This window comes from Halichoerus grypus, chromosome 7 (genome assembly GCF_964656455.1).
Source record: "Halichoerus grypus chromosome 7, mHalGry1.hap1.1, whole genome shotgun sequence".
In the NCBI taxonomy this organism is placed as follows: Eukaryota; Metazoa; Chordata; class Mammalia; order Carnivora; family Phocidae; genus Halichoerus; species Halichoerus grypus.
This window is the reverse complement of record NC_135718.1, coordinates 22,630,863-22,655,972: the sequence shown is the minus strand read 5'-3', so window position 1 is coordinate 22,655,972 and position 25,110 is coordinate 22,630,863. Positions and strand designations below refer to the sequence as shown.

Genomic DNA, 25,110 nt, shown 5'->3' with positions numbered 1-25,110 from the left:
CCAGAGACAGGATTTAAGCAGCAATCTGAGTTGACTTCCTCAATCAAGAGCCCTAGGTGATGGGTACAAGCCAGAAGGGAGAGTTTGGTTTCTTGCGCAAGAGAAGCCAAAGCAATCAGGAAAAGGAGAAAATTGGGACATGTCAAAAGTGCTTTTGAAAATCGTTGTTAGGGTTATGAATCATTTCCCCAATAATGGTCCTTGAAAGATGCAAGCAAAGGTTAGAATTGCTTTTTAAAAAATTGCTAGTTGATAGTGAGGCTGTTGCTTTGGAAGCTACGTGCCTCAGAGACTGTCTTGTGGTTCAGTAGTCAGATGGTTTGTTGAAGAAATGAATGGATACACAAATGCTCTACTTTTCATGGATTGGGGACCATGTCACACCCTCAAAGCCTGGGTTTGAGGGCAGTCCTTTTTCTCACCTCTCCTGGACCCTCTTCTCTTCATTCCAAGGTTCTTGGCTGTGTTCTGCAAAAATGAGGATGGAAGAAGTTATCACTGAGAAAAGAATAGAAACTAGCAATGTGGTATCTGAAAGAGGGTTTAATCTGGGTGCATGAGTCTTTGCTCTGTTGATAGCTTGCTATGTGTCCATGAGAAAATTGCTGGATCGCGATCAAATAAGGTGATTGGTCAAGTTGATAGTCTAACAGATGCACAGCACTTACTCAGTGCTCAAGAAATACTTAGAGAATGATTTTTTTAAATTTCCCTTCCAGTTCTAGAATTCTGAGTCTATGGTTCTAGCAAAGCAGTTTTGGCTGACTTGACTCTTAATAGAGATAGCCTCTGAGTGCTGAAAATTTTGAACTCAGCCAGAGTTTTCTGCCTCTGCTTCCCATGAGTGGATGGATGGCAGTCCCCTTTGTAAGGTCTCTGAAATTATGCAGAGTGGGCCACTGCAATATTCTTAATAAACCATCCTGGTGTTGCTTTCAGTTTGTTCCTAAAAACTGCCTACCACACATTCTACCAAAAAGAGTGCATCTGCACATACAGAATAAACAAATGTGCTTGTTTATTAAAGAGCTTACCCTGAAAAAGAGTCGAGGGTGAGTTGGTTACATGTTCACTGGCTTTATTTGTTGTTCCCTAAAATTACACAGAGGTAGACCCCAGATCAGCACCAATGGCAAAGAGAGACAAATGGTGTGGAGAACGTGTGGGAAAAGAAAGTGCAAACAAAACCTATTTGAGCCTGATAACAAATGGGCAGTTACTCTCATTTACTTGGCTCTTTCTTCATGTCACTTTTTGGGAGACTGTCAAAGAAGCCCAGACATGGCCAGAGAATCCATTCCCAGATGGTTTGGAGAAAGTGGAATCCACTTTGTCCCAGAACCAAGGCTACCAGGATTGAAGAATATAGTAGAAGTCTCCAGCTCACTTCTTCATTCTGGGAGAAATTGCAATGCTTTTAACTGTGGGTCCAGTGTGCTTGGGATTGGCTCTTAATGCTTGTTTTTACTGCATCCCCACGAGTCTCTTCTCTCCACCACATGGCTCAGGCCTAGGTATTTGGTCTTTGTCTCAGCTTTTTGCTTAGACTCCAAACCCTTGCTATGTCCTGCTAACAGCCCACTTGAAATGGAACCCAGATGCCCTGATTTGTTCCTGACATCCTGTCCTTCAGGGTCAGACCTTGCTGACCTCCCAATCCCAGGTGCTTCAGTAGAGTCTCATTCATAATAGAGCGGTACTGATGGCTGAGGAGACGCAGGGGCCTCCTGGATCACGGCCACCAGCCTGCCTTCTAGGAGAATCACTGACTGGAATCCAGCTACATGTTTCACCTATGGGATTGTGCTTAACACAACCTAAAATTGTCACGCCTCTTTGGGTACTGCATTCAAGAAACAGCCATTCCGCTGGGTCAGGCCTGTCTTACCAGTGCCCTTTCAGTCTTGCTATCTTTGTCCTTCCCACTTACCTCTCATGATGACTCAGCAAGACATGCCCAACCAACCAGTTTTGTCCTATTGACAGTAATACTGTGGATTCTCATCAGTTAAAAAACAAAAACAAAACCATGTTTGGTCGAATGTGCTTATATTATATAATAGAGCCACAAGGCTTCACTGTGAGTTATTACAAGAAACTTCTTACTCCCTGGGGGAAGGTCTTGCCCTGCAGTGAGGCTGCAGACGCATGAGGATCACAGTCAGGAGTCCAGTCACACTGAGCTAAGCCATTTCTGTGTCTATGGTGTACTCGGGGTGAAGTGTGAGCTCCTGGGTTTCAGATTTCTTAGTGTTGGTATTTGGAAAACACTTCCTCTATATCTACTTGTTTGCCGAAGTTAGTAGCAAATATCACTTCTTTCCTCCGGGAGAGCTTAGACAGCCTATCCTCCCCATGTACCACATCAAGTAAGGTCAAAAGGGGTAAGTCTTCATTTGTGTAACTCAGTAGCAAGGGCTGAGATGAGATTTGATGTGTGCTTTCGAAAGAATGATAACTCTTTTCCTTGTGTAAACTCTTTCCCACAACCACATTTGGAGCAGGGAACTGAGTGAATGTACAATTTCTCATTTTAAACCATCTTCTGTTTGTGGCTTACCTGTAGAAGGATTGGAGAGGAGGGCAGGTAGAGTGGAAGGAGTGGGCATGTCCTTTAGGAGTTCTGGGTTGAAATTCTGACTTTACTACTTTATGGGCTATGTGACCTTGGACATGCAACTTGAAATTTTCCAGACACAGGTTTCTGCATTATTAAATGAACGTACTGCATTAAAGCATCTGCATGTTTTAAATCATTTATTCCTTATAACACAGCAAATGTACCACACATCCCTACCTTTTTCTCTTCTCCTTTTATATCTTATTGCCTCCTCATTACATAAAAAAATGCCACATCCACCTGTCCCATAGCCCAAAAACACTTGTATATATTGCATGAAATTAAGAAGCTAAAAAGAAGAAATAATGCATATAGCACATTTAGAAATACATCTAGAAATTGGGAATGATATACTAGGCAGACCAAAGAACTGATTTGTCTGCCATATTAAAAACAAACCAGTAATAGTTCCTGCCCTTCTAGATTTCCTGGGAGCATTTTCAGATCATTTCTTTGGGAAAAATCTCATGTTAATTATTTCCCTTCGTCTTGCTAGTCTAGCAATCCCTGCCCCACCCCAAATAAAATGCACATGCTTGAGAGAGATCCATTTTACCAACTTATGTCCACCCTCCCTCCCTGGATGCCCAGAGATTGAATTCCATAAATCCCCCCTCTATCCAATCCCAACCAGGGAGAAAGCTCTGCAGAGCTAGAAGGAAGAACTGAATTTTTTCTGGGCATTCTTGGCCGGGCATGTCACTGAGGATGGCTGTGTCTGCTTTGTTTTGAGCCATCTGAGATGCAGCACACTGCAGGGTTCAGGAAACAGTCCTCATTGTATCGAGAGCAGCTTTCTTTCCTTTAATCCGGTGCATGAGAGGCTTTGATTTAGAGAAGATCCAGGAGCATTTCTAAGCTGCTCAAGCCCCAGGCCTGTCTGGTCATTGAGTCTCGACCCACCCTTTGGGTCAGCCCAGACCACCAATTACCCAGCCCCCTACTAACCACAATGATGAGTCTAAAACATTGCTCATCTTGTAGGAAGTACTGCACAGAAGGAAAAGTGAACATTTTGATGTCACACAGACCTGCTACCCTGGGATCACGAGTGACTCATTTTACTTTTCTTTTTTTTTTTTTTTTAGATTTTATTTATTTATTTGAGAGAGAGAGAGAATGAGAGAGAGCACATGAGAGGGGTTATGGTCAGAGGGAGAAGCAGACTCCCTGCCGAACAGGGAGCCCGATGCGGGACTCGATCCAGGGACTCCAGGATCATGACCTGAGCCAAAGGCAGTTGCTTAACCAACTGAGCCACCCAGGCGCCCCTCATTTTACTTTTCTGAGCCCTCTTTTCACCAAATGTAAAGAAGTAACCATTCTTACTTTGGGAACTTGTGTGGATTAAATGAGACAGTGACTATAGAGTGCATTCCATAATGACATATAAATAATGTTACAAGACGCTAGCCACTTTGTTATCGTCATTAATATATTTTCCATTCACAACTTCCTCATTCTATACTTTCGCCTCATTCACATCTTTTATTTTTATGTAGCTCTGAGCTCTTGGTTTAGGAATTAAAATCGTGATAGCTTTTGGCTCTTTGGACTCAGTGTTCATATATATTCACACCAGTGCTTGGACCTAGATGTTACACTATGAATTTGGTTTGCTTATACCTCTGGATGTCAGTGTTGCCTCTGTGCCCTAGCCTTGGCCAATGAGAACATCCTGCCCAGTCATTTAGCGAACACTTGGCTAAGCCAGTCCCCACCATTTGCTCTGTGTGCGTGTGTGTGTGTGTGTGTGTGTGTGTGTGTAGTATTAAGAAGTACGGTTGGCACCTTCCTGTGGCCAGAAGATGGCGGGGAGAGTGAACAGCTGCTGGTTGAACAGTTAACATTACTACTACAGAAATTAGGTCAGGGTACCTTCCAGAAGCTTCCACATTTTTTTTTCCTCTAGAAGTAACTCTTCTGTTTACACACACCCTCCCCAGTGCAGTCTGGGAGCTGACCGCAAGTACCTAAGAGCATGAAACATTCTTCAGAGAGCAATGGCTTGCAATACTTAACATGCAATCTGAGTGACAGGTCGAGACTCACTAATAGGACATGTTTCTGCATGTGTATGGCCCGTAACTCATTACTGTTACTTCATTATTGTGCATGTCTATGTGTGGGGGTTTATTTCCACATGTATGTGCATATATCCAAAGAAAGTGTAAATATGTATGTATATTTACATTGTATTTATACTGTAAATGTTTATTAATCATGTAAATGTGTATGTATGTGTGTATATATGTAATACCTATATACACACATGGCTGGTAAGTTGCACAGCCTAAAAATTTTAAACATTTGAAACTTCAAGAATTAAATTGCAGGTACCAGAGTAGCAAAAGAGTGTTTTCGTCTCAGTATGAATTTAAATTGAAAAATGAGATGAAATTTGTCTTTTTTATGTATAGAAACTATTTTTAACTTCTTAAAGGAATTTAAATGAACAATTTTGAACTTTTCTATCAACTCTACATAGTATATTAAATATATTATTACTCATAATAAGTCATTACATAATAAAATAAGGAAATAGAGTATTTTAGATTAACTTCACAGTATATTTCTTGTAATTTTTGTTAAAAACACATTTTTTCTAGCCATACAAGTAATATATGATCATTTTAGAAGACTTTAGAAAATATGCAAAAAGAAGAGAATTTTCAAAACCTGGAATATTATGAGTTAGAAGTAAGCAGTGTTGGGGTATCTGGGTGGTGCAGTGGGTTAAGTGTCCAGTTCTCGGTTTCAGCTCAGGTCATAATCTCAGGGTCGTGAGATCAACAACCACATTGGGCTCTGTGCTCAGCATGGAGTCTACTTGAGATTCCCTCTCCTTCTCCTGCTGCCCCTCCCGCTCATGCTTGCGCTCTCTCTCTTATGCGCATTCTCTCCCTCTCTCTAAAATAAATACATCTTAAAAAAAAAAGAAATAAGGAGTGTTCCTATATTTCAATCTCTCAGTCCATCCCTATATATTTTCTGTACAAATTGTTTTCACACTATGTAAAGTATTAAATTCTGCATCCTTCTAACATTAAGGAAAATGTTCTCATGCCATTAAGTATTCTTTAGAAAAGTTTTAGTGGAAGCATTCTATTTTATTACATGGATATATATATATATATATATACATATATTTAACACTAGTTTATAAATACTGTTTACTGCAGGGCAGAGCAAGATGGCGGAGGAACAGGAGACCTGGATTTCATCTGGTCCCAGGAATTCAGCTGGATAGGGATCAAACCATTCTGAACACCTATGAACTCAACAGGAGATCGAAGAAAAGAAGAGCAACAACTCTCTGAACAGAAAAGTGACCACTTTCTGGAAGGTCTTTTCTGATTTGTTTAGAGTATATTTTCTGGGGACATTGTTACCCTGTTAGCATTTTGTTCTCTCATTCATCTATTCTCCTCTGCACAAAATGACAAGACGGAAAAAATCACCTCAACAAAAAGAACAAGAGGTAGTACCGACTGCTAGGGACCTACTCAATACGGACATTAGTATGATGTCAGACCTAGAGTTCAGAATGATGATTTTAAAGATACTAGCTGGGCTTCAAAAAGGATGGAAGTTATTAGAGAAACCCTCTCTGGAGAAAAAAAAGAACTAAAATCTAACCAAGTCAAAATCAAAAAGGCTATTAATGAGGTGCAATAAAAAATGGGGGCGCTAACTGCTAGGATAAATGAGGCAGAAGAGAGAATCAGTGATATAGAAGACCAAATGATGGAAAGCAAAGAAGCTGCGAAAATGATAGATAAACAACTACTGGATCACGAGGGCAGAATTCGAGAGATAAGTGATACCATAAGACAAAACAACATTAGAATAATTGGGATCCCAGAAGAAGAAGAAAGAGAGAGAGGGGCAGAAGGTATATTGAAGCAAATTATAGCAGAGAACTTCCCTAATTTGGGGAAGGAAACAGGCATCAAAATCCAGGAAGCACAGAGAATCCCTCTCAAAATCAATAAAAATAGGTCAACACCCTGACATCTAATAGTAAAACTTACGAGTCTCAGAGACAAAGAGAAAATCCTGAAAGCAGCTCGGGAGAAGAGATCTGTAACCTACAATGGTGGAAACATTAGATTGGCAACAGACCTATCCACAGAGACCTGGCAGGCCAGAAAGGACTGGCAGGATATATTCAGAGCACTAAACAAGAAAAATATGCAGCCAAGAATACTATATCCAGCTAGGCTGTCATTGAAAATAGAAGGAGAGAGAAAAAGCTTCCAGGACAAACAAAAACTAAAGGAATTTGCAAACACGAAACCAGCCCTACAAGAAATCTTGAAAGGGATCCTCTAAGCAAAGAGAGAGCCTAAAAGCAACATAGACCAGAAAGGAACAGAGACAATATACAGTAACAGTCACCTTACAGGCAATACAAAGGCACTAAATTCCTATCTTTCAATAGTTACCCTGAATGTAAATGGGCTAAATGCCCCAATCAAAAGACACAGGCTATCAGATTGGATTAAAAAACAAGACCCATCGATATGCTGTCTGCAAGAGACTCATTTTAGACCCAAAGACACCCCCAGATTGAAAGTGAGGGGGTGGAAAACCATTTGCCATGCTAATGGACACCAAAAGAAAGCTGGGGTGGCAATCCTTATATCAGACAAATTAGATTTTAAACCAAAGACTGTAATAAGAGATAAGGAAGGACACTATATCCTACTTAAAGGGTCTATCCAACAAGAAGATCTAACAATTGTAAATATCTATGCCCCTAACATGGGAGCAGACAATTATATAAGGCAATTAATAACAAAAGCAAAGAAACACATTGACAACAATACAATAATAGTGGGGGACTTTAACACCGCCCTCACTGAAATGGACAGATCATCTAGGCAAAAGATCAACAAGGAAATAAAGACTTTAAATGACACACTAGACCAAATGGACTTCACAGACATATTCAGAACATTCCATCCCAAAGCAACGGAATACACATTCTTCTCTAATGCCCATGGAACATTCTTCAGAATAGATCACATCCTAGGTCACAAATCAGGTTTCAACTGGTACCAAAAGATTGGGATTATTCCCTGCCTATTATCAGACCAGAATGCTTTGAAACTAGAACTCAATCACAAGAGGAAAGTCGGAAAGAACTCAAATACATGGAGGCTAAAGAGCATCCTACTAAAGAATGAATGGGTCAACCAGGAAATTAAAGAAGAATTAAAAAAAATCATGGAAACCAATGAAAATGAAAACACAACTGTTCAAAATCTTTGGGATGCAGCAAAGGCAGTCCTAAGAGGAAAGTATATAGCAATACAAGCCTTTCTCAAGAAACAAGAAAGGTCTCAAATACACAACCTAACCCTACACCTAAAGGAGCTGGAGAAAGAACAGCAAATAACCCCTAAACCCAGCAGGAGAAGAGAAATAATAAAGATCAGAAGAGAAATGAATGAAATAGAAACCAAAAGAACAGTAGAACAGATCAACAAAACTAGGAACTGGTTCTTTGAAAGAATTAACAAGATTGATAAACCCCTGGCCAGACTCATCAAAAAGAAAAGAGAAAAGACTCAAATCAGCAAAATCATGAATGAAAGAGGAGAGATCACAACCAACACCAAAGAAATACAAACAATTATAAGAATATACTATGAGCAAGTATATGCCAGCAAATTAGATAACCTGGAAGAAATGGATGCACTCCTAGAGATATATCAACTACCAAAACTGAACCAGGAAGAAATAGAAAACCTGAACAGACCTATAACCACTAAGAAAATTGAAGCTGTCATCAAAAATCTCCCAACAAACAAAAGCCCAGGGCCAGATGGCTTCTCAGGGGAATTCTACCAAACATTTCAAGAAGAATTAATACCTATTCTTCTGAAAATGTTCCAAAAAATAGAAATGGAAGGAAAACTTCCAAACTTGTTTTATGAGGCCCCCATTACCTTGATCCCAAACCAGACAAAGATCCCATCAAAAAGGAGAATTACAGACCAATATCCTTGATGAACATGGATGCAAAAATTCTCACCAAAATACTAGCCAATAGGATCCAACAGTACATTAAAAGGATTATTCAAGGTGCCTCGTTAGCACAGTAGGTAGCGCGTCAGTCTCATAATCATAAAAGGATTATTCACCATGACCAAGTGGGATTTATCCCTGGGCTGCAAGGTTGGTTCAACATCCACAAATCAATCAATGTGATACAATACATTAACAAAAGAAAGAACAAGAATCATACGATCCTCGCAATAGATGCAGAAAAAGCATTTGACAAAGTACAGCATCCTTTCTTGATCAAAACTCTTCAGAGTATAGGGATAGAGGGTACATACCTCAATATCATAAAAGCCATCTATGAAAAACCTACAGCGAATATCATTCTCAATGGGGAAAAACTGAGAGCTTTCCTCCTAAGGTCAGGAACGCGGCAGGGATGTCCACTATCACCACTGCATTCAACATAGTATTAGAAGTCCTAGCCACAGCAATGACACAACAAAAAGAAATAAAAGGCATCCAAATCGGCAAAGAAGAAGTCAAACTCTCACTCTTTGCAGATGATATGATACTTTATGTGGAAAACCCCAAAGACTCCACCCCAAAACTGCTAGAACTCATACAGGAATTCAGTAAAGTGGCAGGATATAAAATTGATGCACAGAAATCAGTGGCATTCCTATACCACCCCATTGCCACCCCAGCATTCAGAAGAAAGAGACAGAAGAAAGAGAAATTAAGGAGTCAATCCCATTTACAATTGCACCCAAAATCATAAGATATCTAGGAATAAATCTAACCAAAGAGGCAAAGGATCTGTACTCAGAGAACTATAAAATACTCATGAAAGAAATGGAGGAAGACACAAAGAAATGGAAAAACGTTCCATGCTCATGGATTGGAAGAACAAATACTGTGAAGATGTCAATGCTACCTAGAGCAATCTACACTTTCAATGCAATCCCCATCAAAATACCATCGACTTTTTTCAAAGAAATGGAACAAATAATCCTAAAATTTGTATGGAATCAGAAAAGACCCCGCGTAGCCAGAGGACTGTTGAAAAAGAAAAGCAAAGCTGGCGGCATCACAATTCCGGACTTCCAGCTCTATTACAAAGCTGTCATCATCAAGACAGCATGGTACAAAAACAGACACATAGATCAATGGAACAGAATAGAGAGTATGGCACAAAAATAGACACATAGATCAATGGAACAGAATAGAGAGCCCAGAAATGGACCCTCAACTCTATGGTCAACTTTTCTTTGACAAAGCAGGAAAGAATGTCCAATGGCAAAAAGACAGTCTCTTCAACAAATGGTGTTGGGAAAATTGGACAGCCACATGCAGAAGAATGAAACTGGACCATTTCCTTGCACCACACACAAAAATAGACTCCAAATGGTTGAAAGACCTAAATGTGAGACCGGAGTCCATCAAAATCCTATAGGAGAACACAGGCAGCAACCTCTTTGACCTCAGCCGCAGCAACTTCTTCCTAGAAACATCTCCAAAGGCAAGGGAAACAAGGGCAAAAATGAACTATTGGGACTTCATCAAGATAAAAAGCTTTTGCACAGCAATGCAAACAGTCAACAAAACCGAAAGACAACCGACAGAATGGGAGAAGATATTTGCAAATGACATATCAGATAAAGGGCTACTATCCAAAATCTATAAAGAACTTATCAAACTCAATACCCAAAGAACAAATGATCCAATCAAGAAATGGGCAGAAGACATGAACAGACATTTTTCCAAAGAAGACATCCAAATGGCCAACAGACACATGAAAAAGTGCTCAACATCGCTCGGCATCAAGGAAATCCAAATCAAAACCTCAATGAGATACCATCTCACACCAGTCAGAATGGCTAAAATTAACAAGTCAGGAAACGACAGATGTTGGCGGGGATGCAGGGAAAGGGGAACCCTCCTACACTGTTGGTGGGAATGCAAGCTGGTGCAACCACTCCTCTGGAAAACAGTATGGAGCTTCCTCAAAAATTTGAAAATAGAGCTACCATACGACCCAACAATTGCACTACTGGTTATTTACCCCAAAGATACAAATGTAGGGATCCGAAGGGGTACATGCACACCAATGTTTATAGCAGCAATGTCCACAATAGCCAAAGTGTGGAAAGAGCCAAGATGTCCATCGACAGATAAATGGATAAAGAGAATGTGGTATATATATACAATGGAAAATTATGCAGCCATCAAAAGGAATGAGATCTTGCCATTTGCAATGATGTGGATGGAACTGGAGGGTATTATTCTGAGCGAAATAAGTCAATCAGAGAAAGACATGTATCATATGACCTCACTGATATGAGGAATTCTTAATCTCAGGAAACAAACTAAGGGTTGCAGGAATGGGGGGGGGTGGGTGGGAGGGATGGGGTGGCTGGGTGATAGAAATTGGGGAGGTAGGTGCTATGGTGAGCACTGTGAATTTTGCAAGACTGTTGAATCACAGATCTGTACCTCTGGAACAAATAATGCAATATATGTTAAGAAAGAAAAAAAAGAAGAAGAAGATAGCAGGAGGGGAAGAATGAAGGGGGGAAATTGGAGGGGGAGACGAACCATGAGAGACGAGGGACTCTGAAAAACAAACTGAGGGTTCTAGAGGGGAGGGGGGTAGGAGGATGGGTTAGCCTGGTGATGGGTATTAAAGAGGGCATGTTCTGCATGGAGCACTGGGTGTTATGCACAAACAATGAATCATGGAACACTACATCAAAAACTAATGATGTAATATATGGTGATTAACATAACAATAAAAAAATTAAAAAAAATACTGTTTACTGCATCCTTTTTCTGCACCTGCAATCTGTATTCATGCTTCCATTGGCAGGGAGATTTCATGATGATATCTGTACATGCATATATTGAAATATCTTACTCAGGATTGTCCATAAAGGACAAATGTAAGCTTAAGCTTATTTTTAAATATTTCACACTTCCCTGTTTCATTCTTCATGGAATATTTTATAAATGTCTTTTTCATACTATCCTTTTTTAACAAAGAGTTCTGACCACAATTTAACATTCTTTGGGCCAAAGACATATTTCTAAACATGAGTTGTTGAGGTTGGTTGAAACTGAGTGATGCTCTGATGTCTGTGCAAGCAGGCAGGCTGCTGGTCTCACAGCCAAAATGCTCAGGTTGGTGATGATGATAATGAGGACCGGTGCTCTGTTCTTATCTTTTCCCTCTGAGGTCAAGTTAGACTCTTCCTTTTATTAGTATATCCAAATTACTTTTAAACTAACATCTGAGTTACTGTTCTTTGATAAAACTTTTCTGAAGATGTACATTTATTCTAATGGGATTGATATATTAGAGAATTCAAAGATAATGCAAATTTTGTGTTTATGTGCGATTCTGCCAATAAGAAATATTAAGTGAACAGACAAAACTATACTCTGTTGGATTCAGCTATGCACCATGCACAACATACACAGATACACACACACACACACACACACACACCCCTCCACCATCTACCAGCTACCTCCATTTGCCTCATGTGACCCAGGCATACCATCCATTTGGTGTAACAACTTTCTGTCAGATTTCAGGTAACTCTCCGTCTTTACAATAACTCACTTCACAGTAACTTATGTCACAATAACTCACTTTACAATACTCACATGCTATAAGCATTCTAATGCCCACTTCCACGAGCCAACATTGAGTCTTTTCCAAGGTGTTTTATCTGTGTATTTCTTAACCTTTTAACACCATAGAAGTGTGTTACCATTTTTATTAGGTTTTGCTATGGTCTGAATGTTTGTGTCTCCTCACAAACTCATGTCCAAAGCCTCATGCCCCAAGTGATGGTATTTGGGGCCTTTGGGAGGTGATTACCACTGTTACAGAAAAGATGCCTGAGAGCTCCTTTGCTCTTTCTACCCTATGAGGACTAGTGAGAAAATGCCACGTATGAGACGGAAAACAGGTCCTCTGAATGTGGTGGCACCTTGATCTCGGACTTCCAAACCTCCAGAACCATGAGGAATAAATTCCTGTTATTTTTAAGGCACCCAGTCTCTCCTATTGTGTTATAACAGCAGAATGGACTAAGAAGGGTTTGTATCTTGTGTCACTGACATATTACACATTAAGCTTGTGTCCTGGTCCCATTTCTTTTCCCAAGCCTCATATTTTTATTGTGCTATTCTGCATTGTGAGGTGAATTTTAGGAGCACATATGCCACATAACAGAACTGACTGTATATACAATTCTGTGGGGAAATTCCTGTACGTGACCACTGTGAAAGTTAATTTTTCTTTAAACTCAGAAGCATTTCTAATTGCTGTGCTGAGGTCCAAAACTTTGTTTTCTGGTTGAGGTTGATCTAAGACTGATGTGGAACAAGTTGGGACAATGTAAGTGTTTCCAAATGGCTGGCTCCTTTTCAGCTTTCAGATCTTAGAGAAGCTGGGACCAACTCCCCCTCTCCCATCCCCATCCCTGGTCACTATGCTCTCTGCTGTGTTTTATTTTTACTTACCTAATTATATTATATGTATGATCGCTTTGGATCTGTTACACTACATTTTACTATTTGTTCATTGTTCCTATTAGAATATACGCTCATAAAGGCAGATAGCCTATCTGCCTTGTTCATAGTTGTATTATCACCATCTAAAGAAGTCTGCGACACACAGAGAGTAACATAGATTTGCATTTTGTCAACAGAAGATCCCTTTTCTGGGATTTAACATGAAAACTATAACACCTATTTCCGTTTATACGTCCACCTAGAATTATTTTGGGATTTTCCCTACTATGAAAGCATCAGCCTCACATTCATTTTCAAAATACTGTTAACTTCTAAGAAATAGGTAAACACATAATGATTCAGAAACCAAACTTAGGCCTCTGTTTTTCGTACTCTTTTCTAACCAGTTTTTTTTTTTTTTTCTTTTTCCAAACTACAGTTATTTCACTTACATTAATATCTAAGAATAGGCCCCGAATACAGTGGCTTGAGTGGTAAGAGAGAGGAAGGGCAAGGATGTGTTGGCTCTTGACAAACACCAATTGAACATGTAATTAGAGGTGCCGGCTCGGCCAGGGGAGTCAGGCCAATGGCAAGTCCAAGATTGCTCTCACTACACAAAGCTGAAAATCCAGGGTTGAGCTTCAGCAAACATTTATCTAGTGCCCCCTAATGGCCATGTCCAGCGCTAGAGACTGAAGGAGTGAAACGAAAAATCAAGATCCTTTCCTCCCCGAGTGTAGAATTCGGTGAGCAAGGTGTAAAGAGTGGCACACGTAAACAGATTCCTGGTTTAAATAGGTACTGTCGAAAGGGAAGTGGGTGAAAGGATGCCGCAGGGAAAGGGGCACCTACTATTTAACTATTTGCCTTCAGACTGGGGGAGAGTGTGGATTTGATGTGGGCTGAACCTGAAAGGGGTGCTGTGCTAGTCACCTGCCTGTGTTCTCTCGAGTCCATTCCCCACTCCTCCCTGCTCTGCTTGGTAGTTGAGGAAACCGTATTTCCCAGGGTCCAGTGCCCACTGGCTCGTGGATGGGCTTGGCCGGTAGGAAGCTTCGGCTGAAGATGGGAGGGCCAGAGCAAGGGTGACAGCAAGCTCCCTCTCTCCATCTCCTTTACTTGGGCAGTGTGGCTGGCTACGGAGGTGGCTCCTCTGTGATTCCAGAAAGCGCCAGCCACGTCCTCCATGGTTTCAGTGTCAAGGGGCTGGTGCTGGTCCTGGGCTGTGGGAATCCCTGTGTCCTTCCAGCCCAGGGAAGGCAGAGGCTCCTTACTGAGGCTCATCTTGGCATTGCATCACCTCCCCCCATTTGGCATCTTGGCTCTTCAGTTACTCAAGCAAAAAATTCCCTGTGTTAAATCTCCTCTGTTTTAAATCTCCAGGGATGGCTTTTGTTTGACCGCCTGCACCCTCAGTGAACAGGAGATCAACTCCTGAGGGGGAAGCACAGCATAGGCTCTGGCCTAGAAAAGAATGAAGGGTCAGGTGGAAGATTTAGCCTGTGGGAAAGGAGAGGGTCAAGGCCACCTAAAAACAGGGATTCTCAGACATGCGGAGACTATGCTGTTGAGGCAACGCCATTCTGCGCCTGGTGGGTCTCTGGAAGGCTGAGGAAGGCTATCTTTCTATACAAATACAAGGGCAAAATGTTGCCCAAGAAGAGATGTCACCTACGTAGGCAAGCCACAAGGCTGGAGGATTTTGGATCCAGTGCACCTCTTTGTTTTCCATCGAGTTTAAATCAGCTGGATGGGGCTCTTGGGAATGACTCACCCACGCAGGATACCAAAGCTGGAAGTTGTTTTCTTCCTTCAGATTATATGCATGAGGACACTGAAGCTCTGGTATGGGAAAGCACTTTGCACAAGGTCACACAGCTGGCAGAGCTGGAAGGAGAACTCCACTCGCCTGATCTCAGGGTCAAAGCCTTTTTCATGCTGTCCTTGGAGCCCTTACCACGCCCCGAGTTTCAGCTCATTCCATTACAGGCAGGTTCGCTCTTTCCATAACTACGAGATTCTGAACAAGTTTGAATGGGTTGGTCACATATTAATAGTTTTTAATTTTGAACGAAACATAATAAGCATGTTACTCACTCCAAAGTGACCAGTTTGGAGTGGTTTTTAAGTAGAATAAAGTCATTTAATAAAGCCACAGACATTATATAGTCAACTAAAATGCAGTAGAATTCAGGTAGTAGAACATAGTCTCCTTTGTTAGCAGAAACAAAAAACAAGCAAGCAAGCAAACAAACAAAAATGCACCTTCGAGACTGTGGTACTCACTATATGCTCACACCATTAGCCTTTATAAAATCCTACAGTTGTTACCACTTCTGTATGAAGACCGAACGCCACGGTTTGGTTTGACATAAAATAAACTCCTTGAGGCCAAGACTTTAGAGACATTATCTGTTTAATAAATATGATTGTAAAAGCAATAAACAAGAGCAAGTATACATTACACTACATAGTATTTAACAAAAAAATACATCAAAAAAGTCATCTTAAAATTAGAAGTAGTTCCGATACTATAAGAAAACTTTCTTTTCTTTTTTTTTTTTTTTTTTTTTTTAAATTGGCTTCCTAGAAAAATAAGTTGGCAAATGAGGGATTTCAATGCTCAGTTGGAATCCTGGAAAACAGAACAGCTGCCAAACACCCCATTGCTCTCAAAGTTGCTGTTTGGAACTTCTGAAAAAAAGCAAAGCAAACCTCTGCATTTTGGATAGTGAATCCAATTAGGAATAAGGCAAAGGAGAAAATGTTGGCTGGGTAGTTCAGGGTAGAGCACGCACAGTTTGCCTTCTGGGATTTTTGGAAAACGTGGTAATATCAGATTCTTAGCTTGCCCTGAATCTTCCCTTCCACATCCATCCCTCCCCACCCACTCCTCTGGCCTGAAGCCCACCAAACTCCTCACTGTGTTTGCACCTGCTGTTAGCGAGTCGGTAGGCACTTTGGTCCCTCCCATTTGTAGGCTCTCATTACTACCTTCTCTTTGGGATTGAGCTGGAGTGGCAGGGTGTGGTGGTTCCCAAAGTTCTGTGTACAGTACAATAACCTGAAAAGCTGGTAAAAATCGACTGCTGGGCCCTACCCCCTGTAGTTTCTGGTTCAGTAGGTCTGCAGTAGGGGGACCCTAAATTCTAGTAAGTCTGTGGTTATGCTGCTACTGCTCAGTCCAGGTACCACACTTTGAGAACCATAGCGCTAGGTTGTAAGAACAATGAGGTCCCCTCTGAGTGGTACCTTGCCTCACTCATGTCCTACAGGTGGGAGGGAGCTTCGAGGAGAGGCACATGAGGATCCTGGAGATGCTGAATAGAGAGCCGGCCATCTGTGATCACTTTCCAAAATGCCAGGCATCTCATGTTTACCTCTATTTTTAATTAGGACTTACGCGCCCATTTTCCCTACATCTTCTCACATATTCTTCCATTTATCCCTTCAACAAAGTAATTTTCTTAATACCCACTCTAGGCAAGGCACTGTGCGAGATTAAGAGGGTGATTCCCTTTTTCATAATTTTCCAATTAAAATTAATTGAACTGCAACTCTGAGGACTCCCTGTGCTGTTTTGAGTGAGCCTCTTTTGGTTTCCAAACATTTTGTCTTCCAGATTAAACTTGGAAGGCTCCAACTGAAGTGGATCGATGAGGATGTTTCCTATGGGATAGGAAGCCTGGCAGGTTGGGGATCAACTGAGTTCTACAAGCAGATGGCTGCCTCAGGCATAATCCATTTCCCAGATTCATCCTGGGCATCCTCAACCACCAAAACTTCTGTCTGATTCATTTCTGACTGCAGCTTTGCTACTCTTTGCCTGCCTGAGCTACACAAGGGCAGGGATCGCCAGGATCTTTGGGACATCCCCAGGATCACCAGGACCCTGTTATCAACTGTGACTGGACCGGGAACATGGCCAAGCAGGAGGCTGCTCTCTCTGAATGGTTTTAAAAACTGCTTTCTCCTATATTTTAGAGTGGGCTTTGCCTAATTCATAATCCTCCAAGGGCTTCTGCTGAACACATTTTTGTTTCCTTCTTTCTCTGGACCTTCTTTCATCATTGCTCTGGGCAAATGGGGATTGTTCATGCTCTGAGCCAATCTGCTTTAGTTAGACATCTACCTCCTCCCATTTAAGTTTACTAATTTTTCCTTTGCCAATACGGATACTCAGAGATCAGAGAGCATACCTGGGAGATGTCTGGGATCATCCCACATAATCAAAATCTTATCCTAATGTAAGACAAGACCTCCATATATTCTCAGACTTTTTAACACTCTTAAATATTAAATCCATTAACCTGCTTCTTCTTCTGGTTAAAATCAGTTTTATTTTACAAATATTTTTACTGTATTGTGAGAGAACAAATACTGGGTAATAGCAACCATTACAGAAGGAAATTGCCCTGCCACATAGTAACACATTCGAAACATTTCTCACAAGAATATTCTGGAATCTGCACACGAGATTTTTGTTAAGGTGTGAGAATACCACTATTCATCTGTATGCTTTCTTTTCCAGTGTACATGGCCAGGTTTGAATCGTTTTGCATACATCAACTCTTTCACGCACTCTGCATGTTTCCAGGTGGGAAAAGGCAAAGCTATTTGGAAGAGGCAGGTTCTACAGGAGGGGACAAAGGATACATGGAGCCGAACCCTGCAGGGCAGGATGCAGCTGGGTCAGTGTGTAGGGAGGTTGGCATGCTGACATGTGTGGGTGGTGGGGGGCAAGGCCAGCAGAGACCAGGCCAGTATTTAGGGAACACTGAAGTTAATGTCTAGAATCCAGTAACATGTTTGGGAAGAAAAAGTAGGAGTTGAAAGACAACTTGGAGACTGGAAGGAAGAGGTACAAAGACATCAACAGATCATGACCACACATGGATAGCAAACAAATGGGGAGGCCAGACAATGGGGAACTGGGATTCTCTCTTCTACGTAAGTTGGGGGACGGGAGTAAGAAAGCTACAAGGGAAAGCCTTGGCGACGGGAAGAGGTGAACAGGAAACAGAGATCCACTTCTGACATGCTTGCTCCCACTCCCTGCCTTCCCTAGTCTGCCTGCGTATGTGGGACTTCACCTCGCTCCTTCGTCCCTGTGGCTGCACAGAATGCAAGAACGCAAGCAGTCTCGTGGCCACGGCTGGCCACTGGAGCTACCAGAGATAACTTAGAAAAGAAACTGGGACAGAGAAACAGCTCAGGGTTTCACACTCCTGTGCATGTCTTTGTGTCTTATGAAAGGCGCTGGGGCGGCTAATCCCCCCCACCGGCCTCTAGTGCTAAAACAGCTGTTAAGTCGAGAGCCAAGAATATTTCCAAAAACACATGCAGATTTCCTTGGCCTCTATATGTTATGAATTTTCTACAAACACGACCGATCAGAAAAAAGAGAGAGAAGAGGAAAGGGGGAGGGGAGTGTTTTTCCATTAAAATAGAGCACCTGTACACTGCCCCTCCAAGCATGTTCAAGGTATTGTCCACATGCACAGGCTTAAAGCTAAAAACCCTTGTTGTCTGTGTCTGAAGAATTAAAAAGTCCCGATGCAGTGAGTGTTTGTTTGTTTGTCTGTCTGTTTGGATTTTGATCGTTTTTTATTTTATTTGTTTGTTTTTGTTTTTACTGGCGTCCTCCATTCAAACATTTACATAGGTAGGGATTTCTTTTGTGCTTTGATTCTCAGCAACTATGGAAATACTTCCTGGCAAAATAGGAAACAGAACAACAAAGGAAAGAAAAAAAAAAAAAACAAAAACATCAAGTTAGTGGTCATGAAGGATGGTGCACTTGACAAGAGCGAAATTCTTTCCTGATCAGCAGGTCGCCTGTAGCCTTTGGGGGCTTTCCTTAAATTGCAAATTGTGCCCCAGCAGATCCCCGCTTTGGCGTTGAAGGTGGAGTGGCGTGTCTTGCTCTTTGCAATCGGAGAGATGAGTCACCAGGTTGAGTAGAAGGGGAGGGAGGGGAGGGTAAAGCTACTCTCCTAAGAGAAAACGTGTAACACTTACTCATTTAATGACACTGACAACGGAAAGGTGTCAGAGACTGTGCAATGTGCTGCCGGATGCTCTTGGTGAAGGAGGGATTGCTACTTTAATAAAGTCAACAGCGCTGCGCTTCATACCCCGTGGAAATGGGATTGAAAATCAAATGACCCACAAAAATTCACTTAGAAGCTTTAGAAGTAAATAGGGTGAACGCTTCTCTGGACTTGAAGACAGAAAAGCCTTTTTCTTTTGGACCTAAAGCAATTACACATTTATCACCCTGTCTCCCCAAATAAAAGCCAGCACGCTGTGAACACTGGACCCCAGATGTGGCTCCAGCTGGTATTATTACGTCCAAGACAAGCCAGGCCCTGCGCTGAAATCTCACCCAGTACCATCACAGAACTCTTCCACATCTGCTTAAAGAGAGGCTTGTGATTCCATTTAGGTGCTCCTTTCCCTTTCTAAGTAACAGATTAAAAATCTTAGGTAGCGGCCTTCTAGAAGGTTTGGTTTCTGACATTAGAGTGAGGCACGGATGGTTATCTAGTAATGTTTCCGTCTCGGTCAGCAATGCAGGATTTGAGGTGGCAACATTACAGCTTCAAGTCCCGACACCAACAGACAGGAGGAAACAAGGCCAGCCATGGATCACAATGGGAGCTCCACGGATTTGTCTAACTCCCTGGAAATTCTCCTCCGCCATAGAGAGTAGGACTTAGCAATTACGCCTGAGACTCTAGACCCAGTGGTTGGATCCCCAGCTTACTTCGCAGGCAGAGAGAGAGAGAGCTCTACTGATACATGGCAAGGTCCACTGTAAGACCTCTGCTAGGGGGCAGGTAAAGAGGAGGAAGAAATCTGCCCATCGGCTCTGTAACAGGCTAACCCTCCAGGGATCTCTCTCAGGAAACCTCACTCCTGGGACGTTCTGCAAATTTTCTGCCTCTTGTCCTCAAAATTCTCAGGTTCCATGTTTCCTGGGGGGTGGGGGGTGGGGGGCAGTTTTAAGATTCCTGCTAATTGAAAAAAATCCCAGGATAATCAGCTTGGCCCTCCTCTATTCTGTCTCATGAGGTCACTTCTCTATAAGCATTCTGGAGCAATTTGCCCTCCAAGGAGTTGTCTCGAGTCCAGGCGGCCCTGTCCTACCCTGTCATTCCCTACCCTGCCCGGCCCTCCACATCACCAGATCCAGCCTCTGAGGCCTCCTCCTTGCACATTGTTAGAGACAACACTCTGCGGTTTTGCCCATGAACATTCTGAAGCCCCGTATTTTAGAGCAAGGGATTTTACAAAAGGAGGAATAAAGTCACGAGAGAGAAAAAAACACTACATAGGAGCAAGAAGGCTTTTCCCCCCACTCATTCCAATGGAAGGAAGCAGGGAAAGAGACATCTTAGCTGTTTCTCTCAGCAATGTTAGAGCAGGAGAAAGTGGTTACGTCAAGCCAGAAAGGGGTTAGACAGAGTCAGCCGTCGACTACCAGGCTGAGCAGCTGATGGCTACTGGGAATCATTTACCTATGAGCTGGCATTCCACCTTCTCATCTATCAGTTGGCCAGGCCGCCTTAGTTCAGTCTGAGGGATATGGGCCCTGCTTTCAGTGTGACTGACCCGACTGACCATCTCTCGTTCTTTCTCATTCTGCATCTGGGCATAAACATTAATCCCCGGGATCTTCCTAAAACATTAACAGACAGCATCATTGCTATGCATGGGAGACACACATCACGGCAACACGTGCTTCCACACCTGTCAGGGAGAAGGAAGGGGGAGGGGAGATGTGGACGGAGGGCCACATACCTTTTAAACTTGTAGATGACGAACACGGCCAGCCCTACAAACAGCACCGAGAGCAGCATCAGCATGGCGGATCCACTGTGGGTTGGAGTGAGGTCCACCAGTGGGGCTAGGGAAGAACACAAGGCATGGTCATGGGCGGAGACGCGGGCGTGCCGGACTCCATAAGATGCTGACGCTCTTCATTCACACAGAGGCACAGTGAGTCCAAGGAAACCAAGGGGGGCCTAGGCACAGATGCGTGTCACATGGCTGGCGTGGGTGGGGGGCATCTGAGGCTGCCCCCGCCCCCAGAACATTCCAGCTGGCCTATTCGGGAAGTGCGGTGGGGCCCTGGAGCCAGACTGCTTGGATTCCAGGCCTGCGCTAGCACGCACGGGCCCTGTGATCCTAGGCAAGTGATTTCACCTTAATGGGCTTACGTGGTGAGAGAATAATAGTGCATATCTCATCGGGTCTGTGTGAGGACCAGGTGAGTCCACGTACGTAAAGCACTGATAACAGAGGAGGACACATAGGAAGTCTTCCTTAAGTATCAGCCTGTCTTACTATTGTTGCTGCTATTCTATCTGATCAATATTTATCAGACTATAATTATTAATTTTTCCTATACTTTGAGTGCAACTTTTTCTCACACTAAGCAACGCACATCACCAGAAAAAGCAACAGGAATATTCTTATGAATGATCTGCCATCTCTCACTCCTGTCCCTGCAAGGGTCATGTGAGACAAAGGGCTGTAGGGTCATGGAGCACGCTTATCTTTTCGGCACACAGGAAACTGACGGCTAAGTGAGTATTTTACAAGAGCAGCCGCTGTGGTGCAAGCAGAGGGGTGAGCGACCCGATGTTGTCTCAACGACTTCCCAAAGCCCTGAGAGCAGCTCGTGCCAGGAGGCACCAGGATGCACAGAGTTCTCCTCTTTGCATCCATAACAGATTCTCCTCCCTGAGTTTACCCTTAGACCGCAGCTCTCGGGAGCATCTCTCTCCACCTCCAGATCCTCTGCAATCTTAGGATCAACTCTGTCGTGCTTTAAGGACTTGGTTTGCAATTAACTTTCACCCTCTCAAAAAACTGATGTGTTGCAAAAATAGCATCGCTCAAGCATAAAAGACACGCCACGTGTACACCTTGGAAGGCCCGGATGCTGTACTTTACCTTCCATCATTTAAGTAAGGTCTGATACTCAGAAATATAGGTGACTTTCAAGCACCATTTTCTGTGGCTTTCTCTGTTGAGAGCCCAGAAGGCAACGTTCTGGTCACCTGGGTGCAAAAGTTCAAGAAGAGATCCTGGGATACTGAAGGACTCCAGCAAGACTCGAGGCTCCTTCCACTTTGTCTGGTTACTGTCAGGTTATGTTCCAGCCACTAGACGCAACTAGAGAGCATGTTCCAGATACCAAATAGTTTTGCTGGGGAACAGGTCAAACCTTGTTTCTCAGAAAACAGGTTTAGTTGTTTTAGTAGAATCAGCTTTTAGGAAGCAGGGAAATCAAGCAACCCCTGTGATTCTCTCTCTCCTACGTCAAGCAGTGCTTATGCCTTGCAGGGCCCATGGGTGAGTCTGTGTGTGAGGAGTCCGTAAGGAGACACCCAAGGCTCCTGTGCTTCTGGGTCAAAATGAGAAAAATAAAAGTGTCTTTCATTTACTTAGGCAAACACAGTGCCATTAGCGAAGGAGTCCAGAAAACCTTCAGAACTCACACTGCAATTGGTAGGATGTCGCCGGGGAAGGGGACACCTTCCATTTTTCATAGACATTATCGCAACTGATTTCCACAAATGGAAGGCAGGGCTGTGACCTCCGCTGAAGAGATAAAAACAGTGAGGCTCTCACTGGTTAATGTCCTTCCAAAGGACTCGAAACTAGGAAGTGGAAGAACAAAGATTTGAACCTGAGTCCTACCAAAAACACACACACGGAGCTAATTTCAATGGAAGATACTGGAAATTTAAAAACATATTTCTGAGAGTGGGGATTAGGGCTAAAACTACAGTGCGAGAAGCAAATTAAATATTATCAAGTCTTAAAAGGACCAGTTAGAATCATAAAGCATGCTCTCTTACACTTGGGCGACACGTGTGTGTACATACATACGCATATGTGTGTACAGTACATGTGCGTAAAGAAATGTACCCAGCACCCGGCTTCAACAAACATCGACCCGCAGACAATATTGTTTTATTTTTTCCCCCACCAGTCCTCACAACCCCAACTGTTGGATTATTCTGAAGCAAATCTTAGCCATCGTGTAATTCCATCTGTAACTCTAAAAGATAAGGTCCTTCTCTCTCTTGACATTATCACAATACTGTTATCACACTCAAGGAAATAAAAATGGGAAGCTAATTTATAGGTAATCTTCTAATGCAAACCCTTAGTTTGGCAGGGAACAAAGGCAGGTTCAGGGACGGGCCTCTCTGGTTAGGATGGTTAGAGGCAGCTTAGCTTTATTAGCTAAACTTGTAATTCCTAGTGGCCTGCTTTGTCAGAATAAGCAGAGAGCAGTGCTATGGAGTAACCAAGAGGGATACTAAGCCTGCTTGAAGGGCTGGCATTTGAAATAAATGGAAAACTAAAGAGAGGAAATTGCTTTGGCCAGGCTCTTGCTAAAAGAGAAAGCAAACACACACACACACACACACACACACACACACACACACACACACACACACACACATTTCTCTTCTCTTCCCTTCCTCATCCTCTTTCTCCACATCACAAGTTTCTATCATTCAATTCTAAATCATTCCTACTTAAAACATCATTCGTACACAAGGGCATTAGCACTGGTAAGTAATTAGCATAGTATTTTGGGAAAAGGAGCTTCTGTGTTCTGAGAACTAAAGCGCGGCTCTCTGCTCCCCCATCTCTGCACCTCTTAGTCTCAGAGGCGGCCGGCCGGCCAAGCAGGCGGAGATTGGACGCCACTGCCCCGTGTGTTCCGCTGCTGAGCTGCTCGCTGACCTGCCCTGAATGTAAGCGGGCCTGTTACCACTGCTCACAGCGGCGGCTGCCTTACCTTCGTGTGCCTGACGCTTATGTGCGTTTGAGTGTATTCTGCTGACAATGGAAACTTGTGATAAATGGGCTTTAGCTGGTTGTGTGGAATTAGCATAAATTAATCCCTCTCCAGTTGCAGCCTAAACGAGGTAGAAGCGTGAAGGAAAATGCTGAGCAGTTTATTTGTCCTTATCCACACAGAGTAAAGCATGGATAGGACCCTACTGTAGGTGACTCCACCTTTCTTTCTTCTTTTTTTTTTTTTTTTTAAGAGAGGGAGTGGGGGAGGGGTGGAGAGAGAGAATCTTAAGCAGGCTCCATGCCCAGCGCAGAGCCCGACGTGGGGATCGATCCTTACGACCCTGAGAGCATGACCTGAGCCGAAATCAAGAGTTGGACACTTAACCTACTGAACGACCCAGGTGCCACTAACTTCACATTTCTAAGTGTGGGTGCGGGCACACACTGTTTCTGAAATCCTGGGAGGACTCAGAAATGCACTGAATTATCATGTTCTATTCATGAGGACCCAGGTTGATTATAACAACAGCAATGCTTACAGTAAGGACAACAGTCTACCTGTGAAAAGTGACTGGAATATATAAATAAATGCTCACAGCCTGTGCACACGAGAGCAATCTCAGAACTCCATGACTGGGGTCAAGAAATTGATACAGTCCCTTTTGAGAATCAGATTCTGAGTCTGCCACTTGTGGGACTTAAGTGACTTAAACTGAACCTCAGGTTCCTCATCTGCATAATGGAGGTAACACTAAGTGCTTGTTCTGGAAAGTTGTGAGAATAAAACAAGATGGGATCTTTATAGCACTTGGCATAGTGTCCAGCACATAGGACATGCTCAGTATTTTTAACACTGTCATATCATTGCTATCATATTCTACAGAAAACAAGCCCCAAAAGATAACAAAAGGGTTCCATGGTTAGATAATTTGGGGAAATGGTATATACAGGATTCCCCATCTTGGAGATTTGCAATGCTCATCAGTAACTGAGCGTTCACAGCAGTCCTTGGGCACCTGGGTGGCTCAGTCGGCTGGGTGTCTGACTCTTAGTTTCAGCTCAGGTCATGATCTCAGGGTTGTGGGATCAAGCCTTGCCTCGGGCTCTGCACTGGGTGT

At 42.8% G+C, this 25,110-nt stretch overlaps 1 protein-coding gene across 5 annotated transcripts in view; it reads right to left on the bottom strand.

Moving 5' to 3' along the window:
• Window positions 1-423: 423 nt before the first annotated feature.
• SORCS1 (sortilin related VPS10 domain containing receptor 1) overlaps window positions 424-25,110 on the bottom strand; it is a 520,496-nt gene continuing 495,809 nt past the window's right edge. Inside the window, exons 25-27 of one of the 5 annotated variants that reach the window (XM_078077135.1) lie at window positions 20,966-21,071; window positions 20,683-20,843; window positions 16,129-18,873 (exon numbers count right to left, since the gene is read on the bottom strand). In XM_078077135.1, the coding sequence (XP_077933261.1) occupies window positions 18,809-18,873; window positions 20,683-20,843; window positions 20,966-21,071 (332 nt within the window). In that variant the 3' untranslated portion in view covers window positions 16,129-18,808. Of the gene's footprint in view, window positions 469-16,128; window positions 20,844-20,965; window positions 21,072-25,110 lie in introns of those variants that run through there. The other 4 variants (XM_078077133.1, XM_078077132.1, XM_078077134.1 and 1 more) reach the window with 4 other exon arrangements.